Source organism: Archocentrus centrarchus, chromosome 18 (assembly GCF_007364275.1).
Source record: "Archocentrus centrarchus isolate MPI-CPG fArcCen1 chromosome 18, fArcCen1, whole genome shotgun sequence".
In the NCBI taxonomy this organism is placed as follows: domain Eukaryota; kingdom Metazoa; phylum Chordata; class Actinopteri; order Cichliformes; family Cichlidae; genus Archocentrus; species Archocentrus centrarchus.
The window spans coordinates 14,100,146-14,126,083 of NC_044363.1; the positions used below are offsets into that span (position 1 = coordinate 14,100,146).

At 42.8% G+C, this 25,938-nt stretch overlaps 2 protein-coding genes across 4 annotated transcripts; one reads left to right on the plus strand and one right to left on the minus strand.

Annotated features, from left to right (window-relative positions):
- Positions 1-336: 336 nt before the first annotated feature.
- LOC115797437 (uncharacterized) lies at positions 337-13,805 on the minus strand. 2 transcript variants are annotated; one of them, XR_004021413.1, is made up of 3 exons: positions 6,431-6,486; positions 6,221-6,302; positions 337-2,682 (listed from the first exon to the last, which is right to left on the minus strand). XR_004021413.1 is itself a non-coding variant. In XM_030754017.1 (2 exons), exons 1-2 carry the CDS (start codon positions 13,753-13,755, stop codon positions 2,065-2,067), a joined length of 651 nt encoding a protein of 216 aa, XP_030609877.1. In that variant the 5' UTR covers positions 13,756-13,805; the 3' UTR covers positions 337-2,064. The 2 variants fall into 2 exon arrangements, 1 of the variants encoding a protein (XP_030609877.1); XM_030754017.1 differs by lacking the exons at positions 6,221-6,302; positions 6,431-6,486 and adding an exon at positions 13,723-13,805.
- A 361-nt stretch (positions 13,806-14,166) lies between these two features.
- ccnb3 (cyclin B3) lies at positions 14,167-25,109 on the plus strand. Of its 2 annotated transcripts, none has more exons than XM_030753861.1 (12): positions 14,167-14,314; positions 14,508-14,653; positions 14,942-15,025; positions 17,654-17,766; positions 17,867-18,035; positions 18,145-18,243; positions 18,346-18,438; positions 18,575-18,712; positions 21,829-21,984; positions 22,110-22,259; positions 24,323-24,453; positions 24,564-25,109. In XM_030753861.1, the coding sequence occupies exons 2-12, from the start codon at positions 14,570-14,572 to the stop codon at positions 24,631-24,633; spliced, it is 1,287 nt and encodes a 428-aa protein (XP_030609721.1). In that variant the 5' UTR covers positions 14,167-14,314; positions 14,508-14,569; the 3' UTR covers positions 24,634-25,109. The 2 variants fall into 2 exon arrangements, with proteins under 2 accessions (XP_030609721.1, XP_030609723.1); XM_030753863.1 differs by having other exon boundaries at positions 14,511-14,653.
- Positions 25,110-25,938: the final 829 nt, after the last annotated feature.

The following is a 25,938-nucleotide window of genomic DNA, read 5'->3' on the forward strand; positions in this document are numbered from 1 at the left end:
ATTTCCTCCTGGACAGAAGTGACTGACTGCCCCATTACTATTGTCGCTTGAAAATTTAAAAAGTAAATAAAAAAAAAAAGAAATTTTTTAAAGTACTAAGCATTAAGCCTGCAGCATGTTACTAATTTGTGTTCAAACTCCTTGTTAATATGTTTACATCCAAACCAGATTAGTCTGTAAATAGTACCATACAGATCTGTTTGTGCACACCCACTCCTTTTTCCCCTCTCACTCACTCCTGTGTAAGTAAGAGAGAAATATGCTTTGCATTATTTGCATATCTTTGTGGTTTTTTTTTTGTTCCTGCAAACACAAGGGTGGGGTGGGGTGGGGGGGAGTCCATACGTGTGTGTGTGTGTGTGTGTGTCTGTCTCGATTACCTAGTTTCTTTAACCTAAGAAGTGTGTGAACAGAGACAGCGATGACTAAGAAGGACAGTAAAACTGTTTATTCAAAACAGCTCTTTAAAAGGTTTACTTTGAGTAAATCTGGCAACCTCCAACTACGTTTAAGTAGTTAGTGAAGAAAAACAGGGTTTTTTATTTCATTCCAGGATCACATCAGTATTTGGTTAAGACCTGTGGCTCCCTCTTTCTTTTCCCCAGATCTCACTTCAACAACTAAGTGAGTATGAAAAAGAGCTTTAACCGAGCCAGAATGCAAATTTGTCCAAAATGCCAGCATCATTGCTTAGCGTACGGGCTGAATGAATCATACTGGATAAATAAAGATTTTGAGGCTGATTACAAGGAGAGCTAACTAAACAATTTGCCAATGTTACATTTGATTATGATTCAGTGTGATGCGAGTTCATCTACAAAACATCTGTTGACCAGTTTCATCTTCTGTTACAGCTGTAGCAGTCTGCAATGGATTTAGTCTTTATACCAGGCATTATATTTAGCAGGACCTGACCAAAGAAGCAAATTCAAGCAAAACAAGACAATTCACACTGAGAAGTGACCACCATTTAAAGCTAATTTATTTCCTAAAAGGAAAACAGAATAACCCCAATTGTTGTCATGTTCCAAGTAGGTCACTATTGCTGAGCTCATGCTGAAAACATGCAGTAATATCTTTCCTGTGCTGCCATCCAAAGGACATATATGGTTATTGCTTTTGGAGCCCAGTGTCATTTTTGTCTTTAAAGAAATTAATAAAATACCATTCAGAGCCAGTGTACTTTTAATCCAGCTCGAAATGTAACAGTTTTCATCCAACAGTTTTCAGAATACACAAATGCTGCTAAACCTCACTGAGAAGTTTGTTTCTAAAGAACAAACACAAACTAATACACAGCAGGACTCATAACAATATATTACTACTAATAAATAGCATTAATATAATATGAATATAACCACAGACTGTGTATAAGTGATGGACTTAGCTTCTTGCATTGGCTTCAGTTTGCAGAAGTATTGGCTTGGCTGTGGACTCACTGTGATCTGTGTTTGAAAGGTTGTGCAGAATTCTATCGGAAAACTGTTCTCAGCTTCAACACTCTCTAAATACTTTCCTGGTAACTTTAAAGGCTCAGTCACTATTTTCGGGTCATACTGTACACAGCATGAAAGTCTTTTAGCAATTTTACTCATTATTTGAGTCAGAAAGGAGGACACACCAGGATATTTTCATTGGTTAATGACTCATCAGTCATAAGCTGTTTACCATAAAGTGTGCTGTGTCCTTGGTTTCACAGTCAGATCATGACCTCATTAATTACACGATATTGTCTATGTCCATCTTTTATACACAGTCCATGGATGGAAGTTCTGTATGCATATATACAGGCTGTTCATTATATATGACCCCTTTAGATCCTAGACAGCATTTTAGTTTCATTAATTGAGGAGGTTATGATGGTTTCAGACAGCTGGTGGGCCAGCAGGTGAAGATTACTATCATGTGATATCTGTTCTCTTTTTGTGGCGGCCAGAACCAGGTTAGTGATATCGCTTGACAGCGCCTCTGCGAAAGCCTCTATAGTCGGTTCGTGCAGAGGTGCTACTTCGAAACTGTCTCTTGCCAACTCATCTGTAGACAGTGACTGCATGAGATGTTCCATCAGTTCCACATGAGGATCACTGATCGAACCATCTGCGTTGTCCTCTTTTCCTTGGGTGTTGGCGGAGGAGGTGAGGGTAGGAAAACCTTTGCCAAGCCTCCTTTTAGCTTTCGGGCAAAGCTGCTCCTGCTCCTCTCCAGCTCTGGGACAAGAGGGGTGGTCGGTGGGGCGTCGGGGTAGTCGAGGGATCCCACAGCGGGAAGCCCTGACTGGGACAGAGGTGGATGATAAGGCTGGGTAGAAGAATGGTATTCCTTAACTCGATGCATCGCTGTGTCCAACAATTCTCGCTCTTCACCCTTGCCATTCTCCATCTCTACCTCAGCACCCTCCATGTGGTTTTGACCTCTAGACACTTCACTCAGAGCAATCTCCATCACTGCAGATGCTAGCGCCTCAGCTAGCATTTCCTGGTCTTTATTATAAATGGACACCTCAGGTGCAACTCTTTCCTTTTGGGTAACAACTGATTGAATTATGTTCTCTGACATATTTTGAGCAAAATCCTCAAGAGCCTCTGTGTTTAGGGGGCTTGTTCTGAGGCCTTCGGAAATGCCGAGGTCTTGTGGAGGGGGCTCTGACACCCTCAAATCTGGGCTTGCTCTCTCCATTAGATCCTGTGAGGATAAAAACAATAATCTCTTTAAAACTGCAGTAGATATAGATTTTCCTGCAGCTTTTTTTTTTTTTCTCAGCTAGAGAAGGTAATGGAAAGCAAAGAAAAATAACCCCTTGTTTGAACTGCTGCCTTGTTTGGATAATTTGTTTATTTTTGCACTTTTAATTGAATATTGCTTGCCAGCATGCTAAGTAGGATGTCAATATTTCCCTTGGTGCATGCTTTTCACTTTCATTCCTGAATGAGACATTTCTGTCTCTCTTGCCTGTTTCAGATTAAACAAGAAATAAGATGAGCTGCAGACTCAAAGAACACTACAGATGTGAGAAAGTCTAGCAATGAGATGTGTCAGAATGGAAGACAGACGAAAATTAATGGGACAGGAACAACAGAGGAAGTCCCCTTGCAGAATGAGAAGGAAAGTAAGATTGAGGCTTCAACCACAGCCTGTCACCATATGAGCTGTCAACCAGCCAGGATATGACGACTACAAAGTTCACTTTGCCATCAGATTAGCATGAAGCACTCTGCTGGCCGCAGTAGCACCAGCATGTATAAACTTGGATGCCTGATGCTGATGCACAATTTTAATGCCAAGTTTGCAAAGCAGGAATGGCCAGAGTAAACGTTATATAATAAAAGTTAATTACACAGAGCGCAAATTATAATAGCTTTTGACAAGCACAATGATTTTCTAGGAGGTCTTTGTTCAGAGTTCAATTCAGCAGACAGGGCTGTTGTTTTTCATGTCCAGCTTCATTCTGAGATTCCAGGCATGCAATTTATTGTTGTGAATTAGAAAAAGAGCATAGAATTTCTTTCCAAAGTCAGCTGCAGTCAGACTGAATACATTTCAGGCTGCCTGTTTTGTAAAAGACACTTAGCCTATCTTTTTTTTTCTCTTTTTGAGAGTTTGATGAAACAATAAATGTCACATCTTACAGCAGCCAAACTCTGTGACGGTAATAAAATCAGACTGGTCATCTCTAAAGTTTACAAATTAACTTTATATTTAGTTTATTTAAATCATGCAATATATGAAAATTAAGATCAACATATTTTATTTTTACAGGGATTCTGGATTGTTTTTCTTTTTTTGACTGTACACAGATGAACTAATGATCTTGTGATGTAATTCTTGGCACAAACATAGCCTTTTACATGAAGATTACCCATGATGTTTGATAGTCACCAACTGGCTGATGTAATAAAAGTTAGCCCTTCTTTTGCCTGGCTAGCACAAAATACATTAATGCTATGAAAAATGCATGGTTAAAGTTATATCTTAATTTAACCATACCTTGCTATTTGCCAAGTATGCTTTAAGTAGGCTTTGTGACTCAGAAACTACAAGCAGATGACAGCTCAGAATGTGTCACATTATGATGTGTCACCAGAATCTGTCAGTTAGAATAGTAGGCCTGTAACCACATAATGTAAAGTTCATGAACTTTTCACTATCTGGTTAACTTAATAGATATTAAGCTGTGTCCACACGGGGAGCGATCGCAGAAGAAACCATAAAAATTCTCTGTTTCTATCAGTATAGTTCTACTACTATACAAATGCATTAACACCATGAAACAGTAGTTGTATCTAAACTACTACTGTTTTACTACTACTACTAATATCTTCTAACCAGTGCTTCCTTTGTGTTAATTTGGTTGTTTTTTTTAAGGGTATTTTTAGATTGAAGAACAAGAAAACAGATGGAACTGACTTATTTTAGGTCTCAGTCATACAGGCCGTGAGACTGGTTCAAGACCCCGTGGCAGCCTCTGGTTGATATGAAAGAATGTGTATTCTCCAACCAGTTGGCAAGTGATTGCTGAAGATTGCTGGCAGTCACTGGGCGACGCACTGGAAGCTTCCTTGTGATTGCTGTGGTAATCAGGTTTCTGCAGTTGCCCACAGCTTCCAGTTGTGTCCCACTTTTCACAGTTTCACTACAGCTTGGCAAGTAGTGTGTGAGTGTTTGCAAACAAGTTGGCATCTGCCTTGCAAACTACTGGAAATTGTGACAATCTGCTAGCAATCAAAGCAACCACGAGGAGGTTTTTGCTACAGTACCGTATACCTCTTTGCAAACAATTCAACACTAGCAAATGTCAGCAACCTTCAGCAACTACGTGCCAACCGGCAGGAGAATGCACACTCCCCTTGCAACTGATGATTCACAGATGGTCGCTGACAGGTCTGTAAGCCTCTATGACTGGGGCCTAAAAACAAAATCTTAATTTAACTAAACCTTTCTAGGTGCTAAGTATGCATTAAGTACACGTCCTCACTCAGAAAATTACAAAGCACAGGACTGAGTGCGAGACCACGGTGTGCAACTGAATTTCACACGGTCTAGCTAACTTAATAGAAATTAGTGTTTGTTAACAATATACTGAAAGCATTATTTCAATCAAACATTTTCATCTAAACTACTGAAAATAATACCTTTTAACCAGTCATCACTAGATGCTAATTATGGTGTTTTTTGACTGAGACTTTGCTAATGTTTTAGTTTGCTTTCTAACTCAGAAAGTACAAAGCAGCTCAGGCAACGTGTAAGACAAAAATGTGGAAGCAGCGAAATTAATTTTTTACTCCCCTCAACATAGCTTTACTGAGCTAGCCCAAAAATGCATTACTGGCATAGAGCAGTCCTGTTTAAAGGTTGGCTCTAGTTAAGTTGTGTATTAGAATTAGAAAAGTACAGGAGACAAACTGTGAGACAGAAATGTGGAACTATATTTAGCACCGTGAACAACTTCCTTAATCTTTGGTTTCACCACAACTGCTGTATTATTAATAGCCTACAGTTTCTGAACCTGGTTATGAATTTTGGCATTTGATGGTGGTCATTTGATGTAAATGTAAAATAAAATGAAAAAAAAAATCTTCCTGAATACACGTTTAAAACGCACATCAAAGAGTTTTTCTCCTTCCCATTTCTTTCCTCATGTAGCCACAGTGTAAGAGGAATTTTAAGTTTGCTGGTATGCATTTTGAAAATTGAATATGGTGTGTCACACTATTACCTGGTCATTACTCATTAATTTGACCACTACCCTCTGTTTAAAATGGACAGAGCCCAAAAATGAAGTGCAGATGAGGAGTAAATTACAGCTAAAACAATTGTTTTTCTCTTGGCAATCCTGATGGAGACGGGAACATTTAGGCCTGTGAGCAGAGGATGTTCCCTCGCTTCTTTGCTGCTAGTCAAAGCTAGTCACTAATTTGATCACACACCTCACCGACCTCCTCTAATGCCCAGATTAACATTAATAGCAGTTTGCGTCAGAGATGCAAACTGCTATTAAAAAAGAGAGAGAGAGAGAGCTGATGCTTATGACGACCTTTTATTTAAACTTTGCTTCTTCCACTTCCAGTTCCAGTATTACAAATCCAAAGTATCTAAGTTTTTCTTTTGCTTTCTATCTTGTAAAAATTTAGTTTAGTCTTTGTGAGCTTAAGAATACTTGTACAGATAAGAATTTACAAATGAAAACAGACTCCCTGACCAAACCCAACCAGAATCAACTTACTGTGTTTGACTGATGAAGGATGGCAGTTCAAAATGGCCAGCTTCTGATTAATAGTGAATCCTGGCAAGACTCAGAAGGAATCCTGAAAACCGTTTGGATAAGATTGAAGGTAAAAGTTACACGCTAGAAACATTATGTACTACACAAATATGCAAACAAGACGCAGGAAACATGAGGCAGCCAAAACTGCCTGCATGTAGGGCAACTTACCAGCGAAGAACAGGGTGACAGTTGACGCTTTAGAGCAGCCAGTGCAAATGAGTTTATAAGGAAGTGGTTTGACAAGCATGACAAGCAAGTTCAGAAGTTTTACTCACTTCCTGTGTGTGTGTGTGTGTGTGTGTGTGTGTGTGTGTGTGTGTGTGTGTGTGTGTGTGTGTGTGTGTGTGTGTGTGTGTGTGTGTGTGTGCGTGCGTGTGCATGTGTGACAGAGGCAGGTGGAGAGAGATGATCAGCCAACGTGCAGAAATATACTTCACAGAGCACAACAATAATTAACACATTCATGGATGTTAAGTAAACCTATGCGAGTCTGATACAAATTGATTTTGTCTTTCCTTTTGTTCATGAGTTTAAACAGAAGAGGATCAGAGGAATGGCTGAGGAGGAGAGGTCATGAAGGAGGTAAAGCATTCCAGATGTTCACCATTTATTCCTTTAAAAATACAATACTTTTATTTACAGTTTTGTGCATAGCAACAGTCAAACAATTTTATGCACGAAAGAAGAAGTGACCCCATTGTGTTCATTTACAGGCTTGTATTTTGTTTTGTTCTTTTCCCCAAAGTTTTACATGTTCTCATGTTTGAAAAGCACTGCAATGCCTCTTTTTACTCTCTGGTTAAACTGCTTGAAAAAAATCTGATGACTTTGCTTAAACCTGGGTTTAAAAAAAAAGAAACACTCCCCTCTGGATGTAGTACAAAAGGCCCTCCATTCTTGTTAATGGCCACTAGGGTTAGGCAATATCGTATGCTAGGCGATACTTGTGGTTGCACAAAGACTTATGGTTCTATAGAAGAAAAAGGATCAGTACCTATATACCACCTTTCTACTCAGTTGAGCACTCAAAGTTTCATTCCCCCAATCACACTCATTCATAAAACAATTTTTTTCAAATCTATTCCTGAGTGCTTTCTAACATTCACACAGTCTGAAGGATCCATCAGAGGCAACTTGGGGTTCAATGGGACATGTGGACTGGAGGAGTCAGATGTTGGTCCACCAACACTTCTGATTGACAGATGACCTACCCTATCACCTGAGCTACAGCTGCCCTTAAAAGAGCTTCAGTCCCCACCCCCCATCCTCGCAACCCTGAACAGGACAAGTGGAAGAGAATGGATGGAGTTATGAATTATAAGTTCTGAATTTAGTTAGCAGGATGTAGCTTGGACACTGAGAGGCATCACAAATGGCTGGGATAACATCTGTTCTAGACATCTGTGTAGAACCATCATTTCCAAGATAGCGGCGCGCACAGACGCAGCGGCTCATTGGCTACCGGCACAAGATATCAGTATCGAGTGATTTTCACTACACTCATAACATCCCAGACGACATAGCGAGACCGCCGGGTGCTCTGTGGATTGTTATCGGGTCTGGAAGGCGCCGCCGACGGCGGAGGGAGAGGAAGCAGAAGCGGGGCTGCAGGTCTGGCTTTATGCTGAAGCTGAAATGCCAACCACACAGGCCTCCTCTGCCGAGCCTGTATCTCTCTTCAACGCCAGGTCCATGGTAAATAAAACGGACAACCTAGAGTTAGAGCTGGCTGGAAATCGCTATGTTCGTGACTGCTGTGTAATGATTATCACCGAGACCTGGCTAAACCCCCACATTCCCGATGCTAGCGTGCAGCTAGCAGGCCGCACTCTGCTACGCGGAGATCAGACCAAGGACTCCAGTAAGAGCAGGGGAGGGGGTCTCTGTATTTACGTACATGAGGACTGGTGTAACAACGGAACAATCATAGACAAACATTGTTCCCCAGACCTTGAGTACATGTCTGTAAGATGTCGGCCTTTTTTTCTACCCAGAGAGCTAACAGTAGTGATCGTCACAGCTGTGTATATAGCTCCCGATGCTAACGTTAGCATGGCGCTCTCTCTCCTGCTGAACGCCATTAACGAACAGCAGCGGGTCCACCCCGACGGTGTTCTTATTATCGCGGGAGACTTTAACAAGGCCAATTTAAAGACTGTACTCCCGAAATTCCACCAACATGTCAAATGTTCCACAAGAGGGGAGAACACTCTTGACCATGTTTACTCCAACATTAAGCACGCTTACAGAGCCAAACCCCTCCCCCCACCTCGGCCAGTCCGACCATCTTTCCCTGCTGCTCACCCCAGCATACACCCCCCTCAGACGGAGAGCCAGGCCTACTGTAAAAACCATTACAACCTGGCCTGAAAACGCACTCTCCGACCTACAGGACTGCTTTGCATACACAGACTGGGACTTATTTAAACACGAGGACCTAGAAACATTCACAGGGACGGTACTGGACTACATTAAGTTCTGTATCGGAAATGTGACTGTTAGCAAAAACATCCGGGTTTTCCCTAACCAGAAACCCTGGATGAACAGCCAGGTCCGTTCACTCCTCAAAACCCGTGATGCTGCCTTCAGGTCAGGCGACAGAGCTCTGTACAGCGCTGCTCGAGCTGACCTGAAAAGAGGAATTAAAAAAGCCAAAACGGACTACAGGAGGAGAATAGAGTCCCATCTGTCCAGCAATAACACACGGGAGGTGTGGCAAGGCATTCAGAACATCACAAACTTCAGAGGCTGTGATGTGACTGCAGGAGACCTGAGTGTGTCACTAGCAGAGGAACTTAACTGTTTCTTTGCTTGCTTTGAGATGCCTCAGGACCACCCATCTGCTCCAGTCCTGCCCCCCCCCCCACCAGGCTGCACCCCACTCACTGTCCAGGAGCACGAGGTACAGCGCGTGCTCCTGGCAGTGAACCCCAGGAAGGCTGCCGGACCAGACGGAGTACCTGGCAAGGTGATCAGAGCGTGTGCCCACCAGCTCACCCTGATTCTCACCAGGATTTTCAACCTCTCCCTGGCCCAAGCAGTCATCCCCCCCTGCCTAAAAACAGCCACAATCATCCCCGTGCTCAAAAGGTCATCTGTCACCAGCCTAAATGATTACCGCCCTGTGGCCCTCACACCGGTAATCATGAAGTGCTTTGAGAGGCTGGTTCTCCAGCACATCAAAGACCATCTGCCCCCCACTTTCGACACCCATCAGTTTGCATATCGTGCAAACAGATCCACAGAGGACGCCATCGCTGTAGCTCTCCACTCTGTGTTGAGCCACTTGGAGCAGCAGCAGAGCTACGCTCGCATGCTCTTTGTGGATTACAGCTCAGCGTTCAACACAATCATCCCGGACATTCTCACCACCAAACTGTACACCCTGGGCCTCCCCCCTCTCACATGTTCCTGGATCAAGAACTTCTTAACCAACCGGCACCAGACTGTGAGACTTGGCCCCCATCTCTCCTCCACCCGCACACTGAGCACTGGCTCCCCACAGGGCTGTGTGCTGAGCCCCCTCCTGTACTGCCTCTACATCCATGACTGCAGTCCGGCCCACAATAACAACCTCATCGTCAAATTTGCTGAAGACACCACAGTGGTTGGACTCATCTCAAAGGGAGATGGGGCAGCTTACAGAGAGGAGGTCCTGAAGTTGACAGCCTGGTGTTCAGAGAACAACCTGGTACTGAACACCATGAAAACCAAAGAGATCATCATCGACTTCAGGAAGCACAGGACTGACCCAGCTCCCCTCTACATCAACGGTGAGCGTGTGGAGAGGGTCCACACCTTCAGGTTTCCCGGTGTCCTCATCTCTGCTGATCGCTCTTGGTCAGATAACATCACAGCTGTTATCAAGAAGGCTCAGCAGCGACTTCACTTCCTGAGGGTCCTCAGGAAGAACAACTTGGACTCAAACCTGCTGCTGACCTTCTACCGCTCATCCATTGAGAGCCTGCTGACGTACTGTATCACAGTATGGTACGGCAGCTGCACTGAGGCAGACAGGGTCAGGCTTCAGAGGGTAGTCAAGACAGCACAAAGAATTGTTGGCTGCCCTCTCCCCTCCCTGATGGACATCTACACCTCCCGCTGCATCAGCAGAGCCAGGAACATCATCAAGGACAGCTCACACCCTGGCTTTGACCTGTTTGACCTGCTGCCCTCTGGCAGGCGCTACAGGTGCATCAAAGCCAGAACAAACAGACTCAAGAACAGTTTCTTCACCAGAGCAATCACCACCCTGAACTCACACACTCACCCACCGTAACTGTGCAACACCCACATCTCTGTGCAATATTATATTATTCATACTGAACAATATCTATCACTCCTATATTGTGTAATATCCAGTATTCATTCACTAGTGCAATATTCATTCACCAAGTGCAATATTCATCATCTTCATTATTATATGTATGCACATATTTACTTTCTTACAATGTACAGATGCACCAATGTATGTATATATTTTTATACATTCTATTTTTTGTATATTTTACACATTGTTTATTTTCTGTATATCTCTTGATCATATTGATTATACTAGATTATAATATTTTTATAATATTTTTATTTTCATCTTAGAGAGTTTGATTTTCTGTTACATGGCACTGAACAGGAGTGGCCCTCCAATCTCATTGTACATCCTGTATAATGACAATAAAGGCATTCTATTCTATTCTATTCTATTCTATTCTGTTCTCAGTCATCCAGTTCATAGTAGTTCTCATCTGTTCTGGATATGACTAGAAGTCCCCCAAATCCGAATACAAGTCACCACCAAAAGTGGTTGAGAACAACAGGCCTAAGGTCCTGTGGGACTTTGAGTTACAGACAGACAAGCGGCTGCTGGCCAAACAACCAGACACAGTGGTGGCTGACAATGAGCAGAAGACCACAGTTATGACAGATGTGGCAATCCCTGCAAAATCAGAAAGAAGGAGCACAAACGGCTGGAATAGAGCAGACGTGGAAGGTAAGTCCAAAGAGGTTCCAGAGGAAATAGGAGCATTAAGAGCTGTAACCCCCAAACTGGAAGAAAACTGGCTCCAGCAGATTCTAGGCACAACATCAGCGACCTCTGTCCAGAACAATGCAGTCCTAAGAACAGCTAAGATCCTACGCAGAACCCATAAAAGTAGAATGGGAGGCAGAACCTTCAACTTTCAGGCCCCTCTTCTGTGGATCCAGCTCCCAGTTTGGTTTCCAGTAATTATTAATCTCTGACTCTCTTCCACAGCATGTCTTTTGTCCTGTCTCCCTCCCCTCACCCCCAACCATTCAGATGGTTGGGGGCAGATGACTGCCCCTCCCTGAACCTGGTTCTGTTGGAGGTTTCTTCCTGGTAAAGGGAGTTTTTCCTTCCCACTGTTACCAAATGCTTGCTCAGAGGGGGTTGTCTGGTTATTGGGGTTTTCTCTGTATTATTGTGAGGTCTGTACCTTATAATATAAAGCACCAAATGGTGCTATATAAATGATATTGAATTGAACGTATATCTCCTTCTTCCCTCTATTTTGATAGCTGGTGCATAGAAGTGGAAACATTTTTCAGTGCCAATTATTTGTCTCTCAGCAGGGTTGCAGCTAGCTCGCCAGTGTTCATAAAACATGGTGGAGAAGTGAAGAAAGGGCAACAGAGGAAACCATAAAATTTTAAATGAGTAATACACCCTACAATATTTTCCATTACATATAAAGTATAAGACAAATCATAAAGGAGAGTCCAAGTACAGCATGGAACAGAACCCACAGTCTGATCACTTTTGAGTAATTCTTATGTGAAATACTGCCTCCATGACCCTGAATTTACCATTAAAACTCCACCCTTTTGGATATTTTTGCAGTTTCAACCAAGTCCTAAGAATTATGAAAACTATCCCTCCAAGCTCTGATGGAGACATAAGTGATCTGTTAGACTTTTTGTCTTGGACGAGTACAACAGGGAGGGGAGATGAAATTAAAACGGTGTTGTGAGATGATATCTCTCTGTAGACTTTATTAGATACCAGATTGCATTTTTAAACCACAGGCCTTGAAGCTGTTTTTAGTGTGTCCTGTTTAAATAAACTGAAAGTGTGGGGGGGGGATGTTTGAACGGAGTAAGCCAAAGGGACTCGTTTGGCTTTTTTTAATTTTATTTTGTTGAATCTGTTCTTTTGTGTGCTTTGCTTTGGAATGAAATAAAAACCGAGGAATGTCGGTTCATTTCGGTGGTGATGAGAGTGTCCAGGGATATGCAATGATGTGATCCGAGGGTGGATCTGAGAATGACATAGCTGAGGTCCCCTGGTCAGAAGAGAGCTGAAATGAGTTTATTTTGCTCTTTTAACAAGACTCAGATACACTTTATGGCCTCAATTCACATTATTCAGCAAAGAATCCTAGATGACGCCCCCCAAACTCCTGGCATGTGGGTGGATGTGAGCTGCCAGTTTCCCCCCACTGTCCATCCTGAACCCATTCAATCCACAGTCCTGTGACTCTATTATTCAGACTGTTACTGCAGTAACACTGTGTTGTGAGCCCCAGAAGGCCCTTTGTGCGCTTTCCCCTCCAATCCAGGAAATACTTTTCTCTGTGTCAGTGAGCTCATTGCTCAACATGATGATTTAAATAAATTTTAAGGGTTGTTTCGGGTTTGTGTGGCTGCCCATGGGGAAATCATACAAATGCCAGAGGTGTCTCACACACACAAATCAGAAAACCTGAAAAACATTTTTTTTTGAGAGTGCTCTATACCTATAGGCTGCCAAAACTCATTAGTGTTTCACAACCATTTATGATTAGATATAGAAATATCAAAAATTTGAAACAATACTTTTGAATAAGTTCAAGTTAGTCTTTTAAAACACAGGAACAGATTCATAAAAAGCAACAGGCCGGACTAAGTGGAACACAAACAATGTCAGTGACACTACAAAGCAGTCAGTTCAATGCTCCACCTCACAGGATGCAAATTCAGAGAGCTTTCGAGGTTTATACTAAAACACGGAGCCATGTTAGAACAGAGGACAAAGTATGACCTGTAATCTAGATTTACCTTGGCGTGCAAACTGTTTTTGTATATAGGGGTCGCCACATAGTTCAGAGTTCTCACTTATTTGATAATAGTTATTCATTTCTTTCATGGCTCAGACTATTTGTAAATTTAGATTTCGTGTTTGCCTCCCAACTCATCAAAATTTGAACCCTCTGAAATATAAATGCACTGAGCAGCTTCTTTTCACATGACATAAATGTAACACTGACCTTCATTTATTATGATACAAAGGTTTTTAAATTCTGCATATAAAACATACTATATACAATGTTAGTATAAATGTGGATGATGTACAAGCATAGCAAAATAATTAATATTATAATAGAACTAACACGGAAACGAAATAAACATACTTGAAAGGAAACGTGTGTTTGATATGTGCAAAATACATAGAAAATCAAGGTCACCTTAACGGAATCATTACCACGAGTAAAGACCATCGTTACGAGTCGCGTGCCTCAATCATACGAATGTCAATAAACCAAAATCCTCGATGCTTAAAACTCCTATTGGTTGCTAGGAAGTTTGAAAATCTCGAATGCCCCTCCTTTGGCGTTTGTTTGATTTTGTCAACAAAGTTAGGTGATGTTAAACTCACGGTAATACGTTAAATTCGGCGTTCTTTTCAAAATTGTGAACTCCCACTATTAAATAAACATATCAGAGTTAAAATATAAAACAAGGCCTTTATTAAATAATCAATTTTTTTACTCGCCTATTTTAACATTTTACCCGACGACGCACCGGACGCAGCCGTTCGCATAAAACGAGCGCTCCCTAGTAATCGCATCCTTAGCGACTTCCTGATTGGACAGACCGACTCAAATTCTAACCAATGAGAGCGAAGCGCAGCAGATTTGATCCTTGTCCTAAACAGTTTTGTTCAAGCTCTCGTCTGAGGAACTATACGGCTGATTTGGACTATTTACCCATGCTACATGCAGTTTTTCCTCTCCAAATCAAGTCAGCGGACTAAACAAGAAAGGACTGTACTATAAAGTAGGATTAGCAAATTTATTTGAGTGATTTTGGAGTTCTTTTTTTTAGCAGAGAAATGATTCTCCCTGTTCACGTTAATATTTAATGCTGGGTTTTCTGTAATTGTTGTTTTGTCAAATATGGTACCTAAAACTGCTATAAATCCTTTAAGAAAAATCATACCGCCGTTTTTATGTGCTTTTCTTTGCTGCAGCAGAGCGCGGTGCACCGGCTGCAGAGCTTTGTTTTTAGGAAGATAACGTTAAGAAGTCAGCCATGCCTTTTCCGAGGGGAAGGAAACCCACAGCAATCGCTGGCAGCAAAATACCCAAGCTGAATGCAGCAGCGTCCGAGAACCAGGTAAAATACCCGTGCATTTTTGTGTCTTCTCCTCGTGGAGATGGCCTGCACTGATGCAAATACAGCAGGTGTGCAGCACCTGAAGGCTGCATGGTAAGGAATATGATAATGATGATGGTGCATGCTTTGCAATGCTGCAAGTTTTCTTTCTGCAGCACAGTTGTTTGTATTTCTCTTGGATGGGTGTTCTGGAACGCAAATTTCATTATGTTTACATATAATGACAAAAATTCTTCTTCAAGACTTTATGGATATATAAAATAGTGTATTTTCTGTTTTTGCTTACAGGAAGAAGGCACACAGGCCAAGCGATCCTCCTCTCCTCCCCGAGGAGCTCCCAAGAAGAGGACTGCTTTTATTGACATCACCAATGTAAGCCCATCTTTAAAGGTCGTGACTGGGGGCAGAGGTGTAATTATTAAAGCCAGAATTTGCCTGAATTGGCTGTGGGCAACATGTCACTTTGCATAGGATTGTAGGTTGGATGCTTTTTCCTCATGTCTGGCTTTCCACATTAACCTTTGACCTTTTGATTGTGTCGACATGTAAGAATTTTGTAAACCCCTTTTTAGTGGGAAAGTTTTTGCGTTTTCACTCTACGGTCAAATTGACACACACAAAATTAGCAGTGAGAGATTGCAGTGAACTCACAGCTTGCAGGAATGTTGTTCTGTGTCCTGCCGGCTTCATGCTCTACTAGGGACTTGAAAGCAGGGCTGAATCTGTGGCTCTTATGTTGTCTAGCAGGCTGCTGTTTCGGCTCAGCATAACCACTTTTTCTGCTTTTGATGCAAGACTAAGGTTACTGCTGTCATCAGAAATTACAGCTGCTTCATAAGGTCTGGACCATGTAAAGCTGTCACACATGGATTCCATCAAAGTATAGCCTGAGTACAGTAGGAGACAGTCAGGCGTTCTCGCTACTGAAAATACTCCATTTGGTTTAGATGAGGAACCGGCCTGGCTGGAGTGTGCAGTCCTTGCTTGTTGTATTCTACAGACAGTTATCATGCATGTGCTATACGAGCAAGTTGAGCTATGGAGCTGCAAGTTGAAAACTGTTTAGTTAAGCCCAACCTATTTGTTGATATATTGGCCGATATTAGCAGATTATATCAGTATTGGCATTTATAATGGCTGCTAACCATGTTATGAGTGTTGTTGCATAGTTTGTCTACCAGAGGCCGCTCTGCAACTTCTTGGTTTGGAACGCCACAAATGGCCTGAATGCCACAACTTACTCTGACCTTAGTTTTAAACATCATTGGCACAGCATGTTAATAAGGAGTCATAATTAACTCCACCTAACAAGAGTGAGGGAAATCTGTGTTGTGTGTCTGAAGGAAGGATATATCAGCTTTTTAAATACTGGTATTGTTATTGGTATTGTTCTTAAAAATCCCGTATTGGTTGCAGTCTGCTGTTTCTTGTCTGACCTGACTGAGTGGGATATTTCCTCTCTCTCATACAACTCCATCCATCTATCTGTTGGGGAACATAGAAAAGTTGCATTCAGTGCATGCAAGAAATCAGCTTTAGTCTTTTAGTTCACACAAAGCACTTTGCACTACAAGCCCCATGCAGTCATACTCTAATACATAGTTCAGCCCTTCACTGATGGTAATTGGCAGATTAAAGCTAATCTTGTGCCAGTTTAGTGGCTGCTTGTTGTCACATATGTTACTTGTGTGTTGGAAAAAAACAGGAATATTTTCCCTAGACAACCAGCAGTCAACTGACAGCTGGGATCAAGTTCTGGTAACATATATTCAGAACTTACCATGAAGCCTTATAGCCCGTTTATGCTTGTTGTTCTCACCCTTGCAAATGGCGCCCTATGAATAAAGTGACGTCACGCCCGCCAGCGTCCGCCAATGATTAGTTACACATCAGTGTGACCTCATTGAATAGTGTGTATGTAGTTGCTCCACCAGAAAACATTGCTTCATGCTGGGTGTGAACTCACCATTAGGCATCACATCTTAGAACAATTCAGTGATGCTGGAAGTTCCTGGATGCCTGTTCTTCTTGGCCTCTGCACTGTACTTGTTAAGCAGGGACTCAGCTGTGTTTCAGTTGTGTTTTTGCAGACACGTGGCCACGACCAACATGATGTTAACTTGTCTGCCATTCGGACGTGTGACAGTCATGGTGACAGTGTAGGATCAAGCAAATCAGGCTGCAGTCACACAGGCCTAGAGACCAGTCCGTGATTTTTCTGGCAACCGCTGTCATGAGGGCAAAACTGAGTATTCTCTGACTGGTTGCTGAAGGTCGATGACAGTCACTGGGAAAATGATTGCTAAAGCCGCAGTCATGCAGACCTACAGACTGGTCAGTGTGTCACCAGTGAAAACTGTGTTTTTACCAGCTGGTTGGCTAAAAGCTCCTTTAGATTGCATGTTCACCAGCATATTACTGTGGCCATAGCTTGAATGGAAGTGCGTGACCTTCTAACACTGTCCAGCTACTCTCCGAGATGCAGTCAAACTGTGACTCAAACAGGAAATGGAGACCGTTGCCTTCAAACTACAAGTTTGCCTTCGTAGTCTCATAACGTGATGACGAAATGTCTCCTCCAGTATTTCATGAATGTAAGATTTGTAGATATCTTTGCCTGTGAGACACTGCATCCCCAGATTTGTGTGTGTGTGTGTGTGTGTGTGTGTGTGTGTGTGTGTGTGTGTGTGTGTGTGTGTGTGTGTGAGAGAGAGAGTGAGACTAGGCTCACAATAGAGCTGCACTGTGGTGTGAATGTGTCCTCTGCTGCCTCATGGGGGTGTGAAACAAACGTTTTGCTTGTTTGTTCACCTCACAATCACCTGAGCGCTTGCTGTCAAAGCAGCGCGGTGGCAGCGAGTGATATTTCAGCCTGTTGGGTGTCAGTTTTGCCCCTTTGACTGTTTCTAAACTGTCTCACAAATAAAAGGACAAATTCTATGAATCTGAAGCGATTTGAAACACAGTCTCTGTTTTAAAGACTTCTCTTCATGTTCCCAGGCTCATAAGGTACAGATCAGCCTTCCTGGGAAGAGGAAGGAACCAGGGAAGAAGACTGTAAAGAAAACCAGCTCTACCTCAGTGTCTGCAAACAATCAAGCTAACCTGAAAAAGTAGATCCATTTAAATGTTTTAATAACCTCCAGATTATATTTGTTCCTTTTTCTTGTCCTTCTCCAGATGTTTTTTATTCCCCCTCTTCTCCCTGCGCAGGTCATCGTCCGTGAGCTCAGAGGGAACGACATCCGAACGAGAAAAGACGGACACAGAGGAGGAGAAGGAACAGGACACGCTGGTGGATGTGGCAGCTCCTGTAGAAGAGCAGGCGGCTGCTACGCCCCCTGCTGCCCGTGAAGTGCCAGCACACCTTCAGAGACAAGAAGTAAGGAAACTTATGACCCCACCAAGACAAAAAAAAAAAAAGAAGCTGGAGATGCTATGAAAAGGTCTGTCTAAATTCTGCTTCCTTACATTTCCACCCATCCACATAGATCCCAAAGGAGTTTGACATCGACTCTGAGAACTCTGAGGACCCTTACATGTGTCCAGAGTATGCAAAGGATATTTTTGACTATCTTAAAAAGAGAGAGGTGAGCCAAAATGAAATATTCTGGTTTGAGGATTAAAAAAAAAAAATCTCAATGCACAGGTTTTGTTTTTGTCTCACTGCTCTTTCATTGTATTGTCTGCAGGAGAAGTTTGTCCTCTGTAACTACATGCCCAAGCAGCCCAGCCTCAACTCAGAGATGAGGGCCATCCTGATTGACTGGCTGGTCGAAGTGCAGGTGAGGAGCTAATTTAAAAACATTGGGCAGTTCAAAAGAGGTGGCACTCTGATCTCTGCTCACTTAGAAACTGGAGATTCAGACAAAAGTTGTATTTGCTTGTTCTGGTTCACACTTTGTTTCTTCCTTTGTGTAGGAGAACTTTGAGCTGTACCATGAGACCCTCTACCTGGCGGTAAAGATTGCAGACCACTACCTGTCTAAAACCCCGGTCCACAGGGAGATGCTGCAGCTCGTTGGTTCCACCGCCATGCTCATAGCCTCCAAATTTGAGGTGAGGACCATCATCACTCATGTGAGAGATCCCCAATCTGAATTCCGGACAAGACCACAAATTTGTGGTAATATGGCTCAGAAACAAAGACAAATATGTTTTTCATGAGAACAGAACAACAATCACGCATCGGTGTTCTAACCAGCTGTTGATCGCCTGGCGCTGCGTCATGCTGGGGTCATTTTGTGCCGCGCTGAGAATTTCACCGGTTCGCTATCAGAAATATTATCAAGCGGGCTTGCACCCCACACCCTCCGCCCCATCACTGATACCAGCCTCAAACTTTTTTTTCTGGCTAGATTGCTGGACTGTAGTATTACGTCACCGAAACTTGCAATCTACCACTGGGGGCGGCCAATGTCGTTCACAACGTGCACACGCGATCTCGCGACAGCCCTGTTCACGCTTGATTTCATGTGGCTACAGAAAGCAAAATGGCGAACAGCGTGAAAGCGAGGGCGACAAAGGAAACGGGGAGCACAAATGACAGTTTTGAGCTTCGATTATACATAAATTCCCAGGAACTTAATGTTGCCAACTTAGCGACTTTGTCATTAGTTTGAGCGACTTTTCAGACCCCCTAGTGACCCCCCCCCCCTCCCCCCTCCAAAAGCAACAAATTTAGCTAATTTTTGTGCTGACTCTGTCGAAAGTCCTCCGTAGATGCCGTGTTTTGTGTACACACAGTGCCCCTACCCCATCCCTTCTTATTCTTCGGCATTGCCAAAAACTTGCCCCCCTGGAGTTATACAAACATTGTCGGGTCGTGGTGCGGCTCTCTCCCGCTACCTCTCTTACCAGGTGGAAGTGAGACCAATGAAAACCAGTGCACCTTGATAGTAATTCCACACTTTACAAAAACTCAGTGGAGATGAGCAGGTTGCGTTTCCAGGATTTATTGAAGCACAAAGTTAAACAAAGCACAAGAAAGCAAAAAGCCCTCCCGAGAGTGAGTGCCTTGGTGCCGTTGCAAGGGTGGTCGAGGAAAAGCAGAAAAGTAGAAGTCCAGAGTTTAACAGAGTATAAGAAAGCAAAGAAGCCCTCCCGGGAGTAAGGGCCTTGGAGCCGCTGCAAAAGGGGGAGAGAGGAAGAGCAAAAAGTGCGCTAAAAGAGCCCTCTCCCAACTTTGCCTCTGCCTTTTATCGCCCAAACTCACACCTCCCCCTGCTGTTATCAGGAACAATGGGCATAGTAGGATGCTCCCAATCCACTATGAGTTTCCTCATGCAATGGCTCCAAGACTGTTCTCCGGGCTGTCATAAACAAACAACTTTCCCATGTGAAAATACCTCCCATCGGAGCACTACCCTGCCCTTCTAACCATATTTTCACATTATAAGAAACACTTTTGGGCGGTCTTATCTCAATACTCCCTTACATTATTACAGTAGCTCAGGTGGAACTTCAACTCCCCTTTTCAGGACACACACTCCCCGCTACTTGACCTTCACTCTGGCAATACAGTGTCAAAAGTGCACTGTGTACAAAGGTGAGCCTCTAAATATGAATGAGTGCAGTCTACTAGTGGAAAAAACCCAAGGCCCTGGCTGAGCAGGCCTCAGTCCTTTCCACTCACTTAAAGCATGCAGTGTTCCAGTGTGTGAGTAACAATATAGGTGACAAATAATATATAATATGACCATTAACTCAGATTAATATAGGCACTAATAAATGATATAGTAAAATACCAATATCAGATAATGAAAATATCCAACAACATGGTCAAAAAAAAGCAAGCTAGTTAGCATTAGCCCTAGAACCCTGCACTTAATATTATGATATCAGTGTGTCAGCAGTTGGGTGTTTGAATTCTGGCTTCATAACGTAAAAGCTACTTTTGGCTGCTCCCTTATTCACAAGGATTCACCACAGCAGGAAGCTCCGTATGCTTGATTTGGCAGATTTTTAGACCGGATGCCCTTCCTGACGCAGCCTGAAAGGGATTTGTGTCTGTTCCCAAAATCAAGCCAGGGACCTTTTGCTTGTCGTTAGGCGAATGTGTAAAACACTATACTGTGGAGCGCCAAAAGTGGTCGTATAGTGTAACCGGCTAAGGGAAAAAACAAGATGCAGCCAACCAAACAAAAAGCATGACGTTACAAGAACGGAGACAGTCGGCGCTTAAATACTCCAGGAAGGCTGGCACTGTTCTCCTGGTCCCAGGCACATAAACTCCACCTCCCAGAGCTCCTTAAGGCAACAGAGACAAACACTCACTGGCCGTTTCTTACATCATTGCCGTAGAAGAGGTCTCTTCAACTCCAGGCCTCGAGAGCCCCTGTCCTGCAGGTTTTAGATGTGTCCCTGATCCAACACACCTGAATCAAATGGCTGAATTACCTCCTCTGTATGCAGTCAAGTTCTCCAGAGTCCTGCTAATGACTTCTATATTTGACTCAGGTGTGTTGAAGCAGAGACACATCTAAAACCTGCAGGACAGGGGCTCTCGAGGGCTGGAGTTGAAGAGCCCTGCCGTAGACTTTCCAACCCCACTCTGATGCTTGGTTTGACCTGCAGCAGGTCGTCTTGACCATGTTTGTATAACTTCAGGATTCAGTGCATTTACTGAGTGGCAGATTAGATATTTTCATTAACAAACTCTTGATCAGGTATCCCTAATGAAGTGGCTGGAATGTACATACAGCAGCCCCAGCCAAAGGGGAAGGGCTGTCAGAGGATGTACTGAATTTTTAAAATAAAACGGTTTAAGCATTTTGAGCTTTGAAGCTCTGTAAGTCTTTGAAAATGGCTGAAAAGTGTTCTCTGGTCTGTCATAACCAGGGCTGGAGTAAAAGTTCGGTCTCTCCTCTGAAGTCGGGGGCGCACGAGCTTTGGAGCTTTACATCGAGCTATGTTACGGTTCTCTCAGCACAGCCCGGGGCTTTTATTTTGAAGAGCACGGACAGAAAATTGAAGCAGAGCATCAATCAAGAGGTTCAAAACATGAAACAGAAATGAGATCAAAAGGACTGCGAGAGCTGACCTTGTCCATGCACACTGACATAACTGCAGGCCTCAAAAATGCATCAGAGAGGATGTGAGGACTGCATTTTTTCCCTCAAATCAGGTTTCATCCTCACATCTAATGTTTATTCATGTTTTTAACAATCCCGCAGGAGCGCAGCCCGCCTTGTGTTGACGACTTCCTGTATATTTGCGACGATGCATACAAGAGGGAGGAGCTCATCTCCATGGAGGCCAGCATCCTGCAGACACTGTCGTTTGACATCAACATCCCCATCCCGTATCGGTTCCTCAGACGCTATGCCAAGGTGTGCATGAGCAGGACAGGTTTCTCCATGACTCACTGAAGCTTTCTGATTGTTTTGTGTGACTCAGCCTGCTGGGATCTGCCTTCGCGCCTCACGCGAGTGTTTTGTTGTGGCTCTGTCTGTAGTGTGTGAGCGCCAGCATGGACACTCTGACTCTGGCTCGCTACTACTGTGAGATGAGTCTCATGGAGGTGGACCTGGTGCCATGGAGAGGCTCGCTGGTGGCCTCAGCGTGCCTTCTGATGGCGCTGGTCACCAAAGACCTGGGAGGATGGGTAGGTTACTTCAACAGTGTTCCTTATCATTTACACTGTAGCGCCAGTGTACCACCAGTTTATCAAAGCCAAACAAACTCTGTGCACTTTAGTCGCTGACTGTTTAAAGCAGGACTGCTGCTGTAGTGCCAGCAGAAAATGTTTCTGCTGAGAAGTTTGAGGTCCAAAGACATTTTAATAGGAAAATTCAGCAAATAGTGCAACAGCTGCACACCCCCCACCTGACTTAAAATGACAGTGACAGTAGATAGTGTTGGTAACTTCCACTGGCATAAAATTGTAGCAAAGTGGAAACTTTTTTTGAGCACCATTATTCATGAGTTACCTCGGGGCAGTGATTCTCAAACTTTTTCCATCATGACCCACCTCGCTGAATGAAATCCCCCTCGGTGGCGGAAGAGGATGCACACAGAAAACGGTGGACAGGTTCGCTAGTCGCTGTCCACCGTCACTGTCTGCAGTGGGGCGCGCCCCACAGTTTGAGAAACACTGCCTTAGAGTAAGGTGTCTTATTGGTTTGTTTTTGTCTTTAAAATGGTCAGGCCTTTGCATTCGATCATCAGATCAATCTAAAGTGCTTTTGTAAAATCAGACCCTGATATTACAAAAGTGTTTTAGTCAGTATAGTCATGTCACTGGAACAGTCATGACTCTGTGATACAGAAACTGTGTAAATACACACACTGCAGCGACTAAGACACGGGAAATACAGTAGGGTTACCCTTTTAATCAATTAAATTGTTTTTAGTTTTTGTTTAATTAGTTTGATCTGTCAGCAGACTAAAGCAATTCTCACCTCTCCTGGGACAGTAACGCTTAGTGTTTAAATGGATCCGGTTTAAACTTTCTCAGCTCTCATGTGCAGCCATCACATTAGGAATAACCACAGCAGCGGGGCTGCCATCAGCACTAAAATCATTAACTTGAACTATAATGTTTATTTTATTACTCTGTGCGCTAAATCCCGAAACTAATGATTTCCTCCAGCATTAATCTCTAGTCTTATTTGCAACATTTTTACTGTGTGTGCGTGTGTGTGTGTGGGATTATCTATCTCTTTTTTTTTTCCACATATTCCAATTCATGCTGGAGTTCATCCCAGCTGTCATAGGGTACATCCCGGACAGGTTGCCAGTCTGTCTCAGTGCTAACACACAGAGACAGACAACTGTTCATAGTCACAGTCACACCTGTGACCAATTTAGAGTTTCCATTTAACCTAATCCCATTCATGTATTTGGATTGTTTGAGAGAATCCGAGACCCAGAGCAGAAATTCCATCTTGAACGGCAATTTAAAATAATAATGGATTAAAGAACAGGACGAACACGGTTACGCCTACGTTATGCTAACGTAGCACATTCAGCTACATGACGCACAACGAACACGTGTTCGGTATGTTAACGTAACATTAAGTTATTCAGATAACCATAGCATAAAGAACATACTAACAAGTTAACCAAACCATCAATCCATTGAATTCTTCATCCTCGGTGTCACTTCTAAACAACTCCGTACACTCCGTAGACGAAGCGCCGCTTCCTCTTCTGTGTCGCGTTAGTCAGACTCGTCGTCAGCTGCAGTTCCAATTATTCCAGCCTTTCTGAATCCCAACAGGATGGTTTGTCACTGAAGCCCATGTTTTCTTGATCCATCCAATGACTTCCAGGAAAGTTGATTGGCGCATTCTCCCAGTTGCCGTTAAGCTGTGCTCTCCATCCATCATCCACTGCGCCCACAGGTTACGCAAGACTGCCTTAAAGCTGCAGTTCACGGAGATGTCAAGTGGCTGGAGTATTTTGGTTCATGTGTTATAAATGTCACATATACGTCGCTCCGGAGTATAGGTCGCACCCCCAGCCAAACTATGAAAAAAAGTGCGACTTATACTCCGGAAAATACGGTAGAAGGAATATTATGTTGATGTAACTTTGTAGACTGCAGTGAGATTGTGTTGGGTTTTAATAACTTTAAAGGGGCTCAGCATGGCTACTTGTTTTTTTTTTTTTCCTTTTTAAATATGAGTGCTGCTCCTTTTTTTTTTTTTTTTTTTTGCCCTGCAGTCTCCCATCTTGCGGTTCCACTCAGGTTATCAGGCGTCAGATTTGGTGCCTGTCGTTAGGAGGATCCACTCGATGCTCTCAGCTCCTCCTGATGATAAACTGAGAGCCATCAGGAACAAATACTCTCATAAGTAAGTCTCTGTAAAAGAATAAAAGCACTGGAATAATTCAGAATGTAATTTTGGGGTAATGAGCAGCTCTCATATGTTTTTTTTTGTTTGTTTGTTTGTTTTTTCCTCAGGGTGTTTTTTGAAGTTGCGTCTCTGCCTTTGGTCCACATTGACATTTTGGAGAAAGCCTTGGCCTCGTAGTGACGCGTCCGCTCCGAAAACAAGGAAATGAAGCCTAGGTCGAGTGAAAACCTTTAAAATTTCAGTCAAGACAAAATCTGTATATAAAATGTTAATATGTTTAATATTTATGTGTTGTCTAGTCTGTCTTTTATACCATATTATAATAAGACTTTAATTTGATGTAAAGGAGTTTTAATGTGGGCATTTGTTATTAAGATATTTAATACCTTTTTTCCCTTCGTGCTACATTTGGCATTTATTTTATAACTTTTTAAAGCTTAAAAAAACACAATTTGTAAGCCCACAGTTTATGTGTGTGTGTGTGTGTGTGTAGTACAGGATTTAAAGTGTGTTGGTAAATCTTTTACTTACGTATTATGCACAGGCCCACAAGTTCTGTAGGTTACCACATATTTTTCAAATTGGAGTATGCGTGTATTCATACATTGTACAGTTTATCATGTTAATATTGCTATGCAAATTATTTGTATAAAAGACATATGTACTCTTAAAATAAAGTGTTTTTTTTTTTTTTTTTTTAACATGCTTGATAAAATGAGTCTATTTTTGGGTGGGGGGGCTGGGGGCTTCTTAGCAAGGTTAGAGCCATTTACATCTAACCTCCAAATACAACACGCTGCTTCTTTGTGTACTTAAACCCCGCCGCAGCACGCTCACGGACAGCCTGGTCGATTCCTGTCTGTGGCTCATTAAGTGACTCACAAACATGTAACAGTGACAGCACAGATTTATAAGTCTTACTTTTAATCGCGTTTTAGTTATTGGTCCAAAAAAATGTCCACTACTACTGCTTTACCTTACCTTATTATTACAGTGAGCTTCGCGCTTTGGCCAAAAAATGTCAAGCAGTATATTCATAACCTGGGAACAATTTTTGATGCTGAGCTCCATTTCGATGCTTTGATTGCTCGTTAAACTGATATGAGAGCTCACTTCACTGACTCCATTTAATTCAGAACGCTGCTGCCCAGATTTGAAGTGGCACCAAGAAATATAAACATATTACTGCAGTATTAGCAAGTGTAGACTGTCTGCCTGTTAGATTTTCGATTTAAATGCGCTGCTATTACTGGTGAGGTCAAAAAGTTAGTTGTTTCCCTGAACAGGTAAAAACAGGTAATCTACAAAGCAGGTCATCTACTAATTGAAAGGTTGATGATCCGATCCCTGGCTGCTCCAGCCTCTCTGTGTAGATTCTCAGTCTTCCAGATCATGATAGTCTTATTCAGGTCATGAGACTATCGTGAGATAGCAGAGATTGTCTAATTTTCATGCCAATGTTTCCTGGAGCAATATACTGAA

What these genes read in the sequence shown, in the direction of transcription:
- LOC115797437 (XM_030754017.1), bottom strand. Translation starts at nt 13,755, where the DNA reads ATGGTCTTTACTCGTGGTAATGATTCCGTTAAG. An exon ending in GTGGTAATGATTCCGTTAAG is followed by an intron (nt 2,683 to 13,722) that starts GTGACCTTGATT and finishes TTATCCTCACAG; the next exon opens with GATCTAATGGAGAGAGCAAG.
- ccnb3 (XM_030753861.1), top strand. Translation starts at nt 14,570, where the DNA reads ATGCCTTTTCCGAGGGGAAGGAAACCCACAGCAATCGCTGGCAGCAAA. An exon ending in CAGCAGCGTCCGAGAACCAG is followed by an intron (nt 14,654 to 14,941) that starts GTAAAATACCCG and finishes TTTTGCTTACAG; the next exon opens with GAAGAAGGCACACAGGCCAA. An exon ending in ACTGGCTGGTCGAAGTGCAG is followed by an intron (nt 18,439 to 18,574) that starts GTGAGGAGCTAA and finishes TCCTTTGTGTAG; the next exon opens with GAGAACTTTGAGCTGTACCA.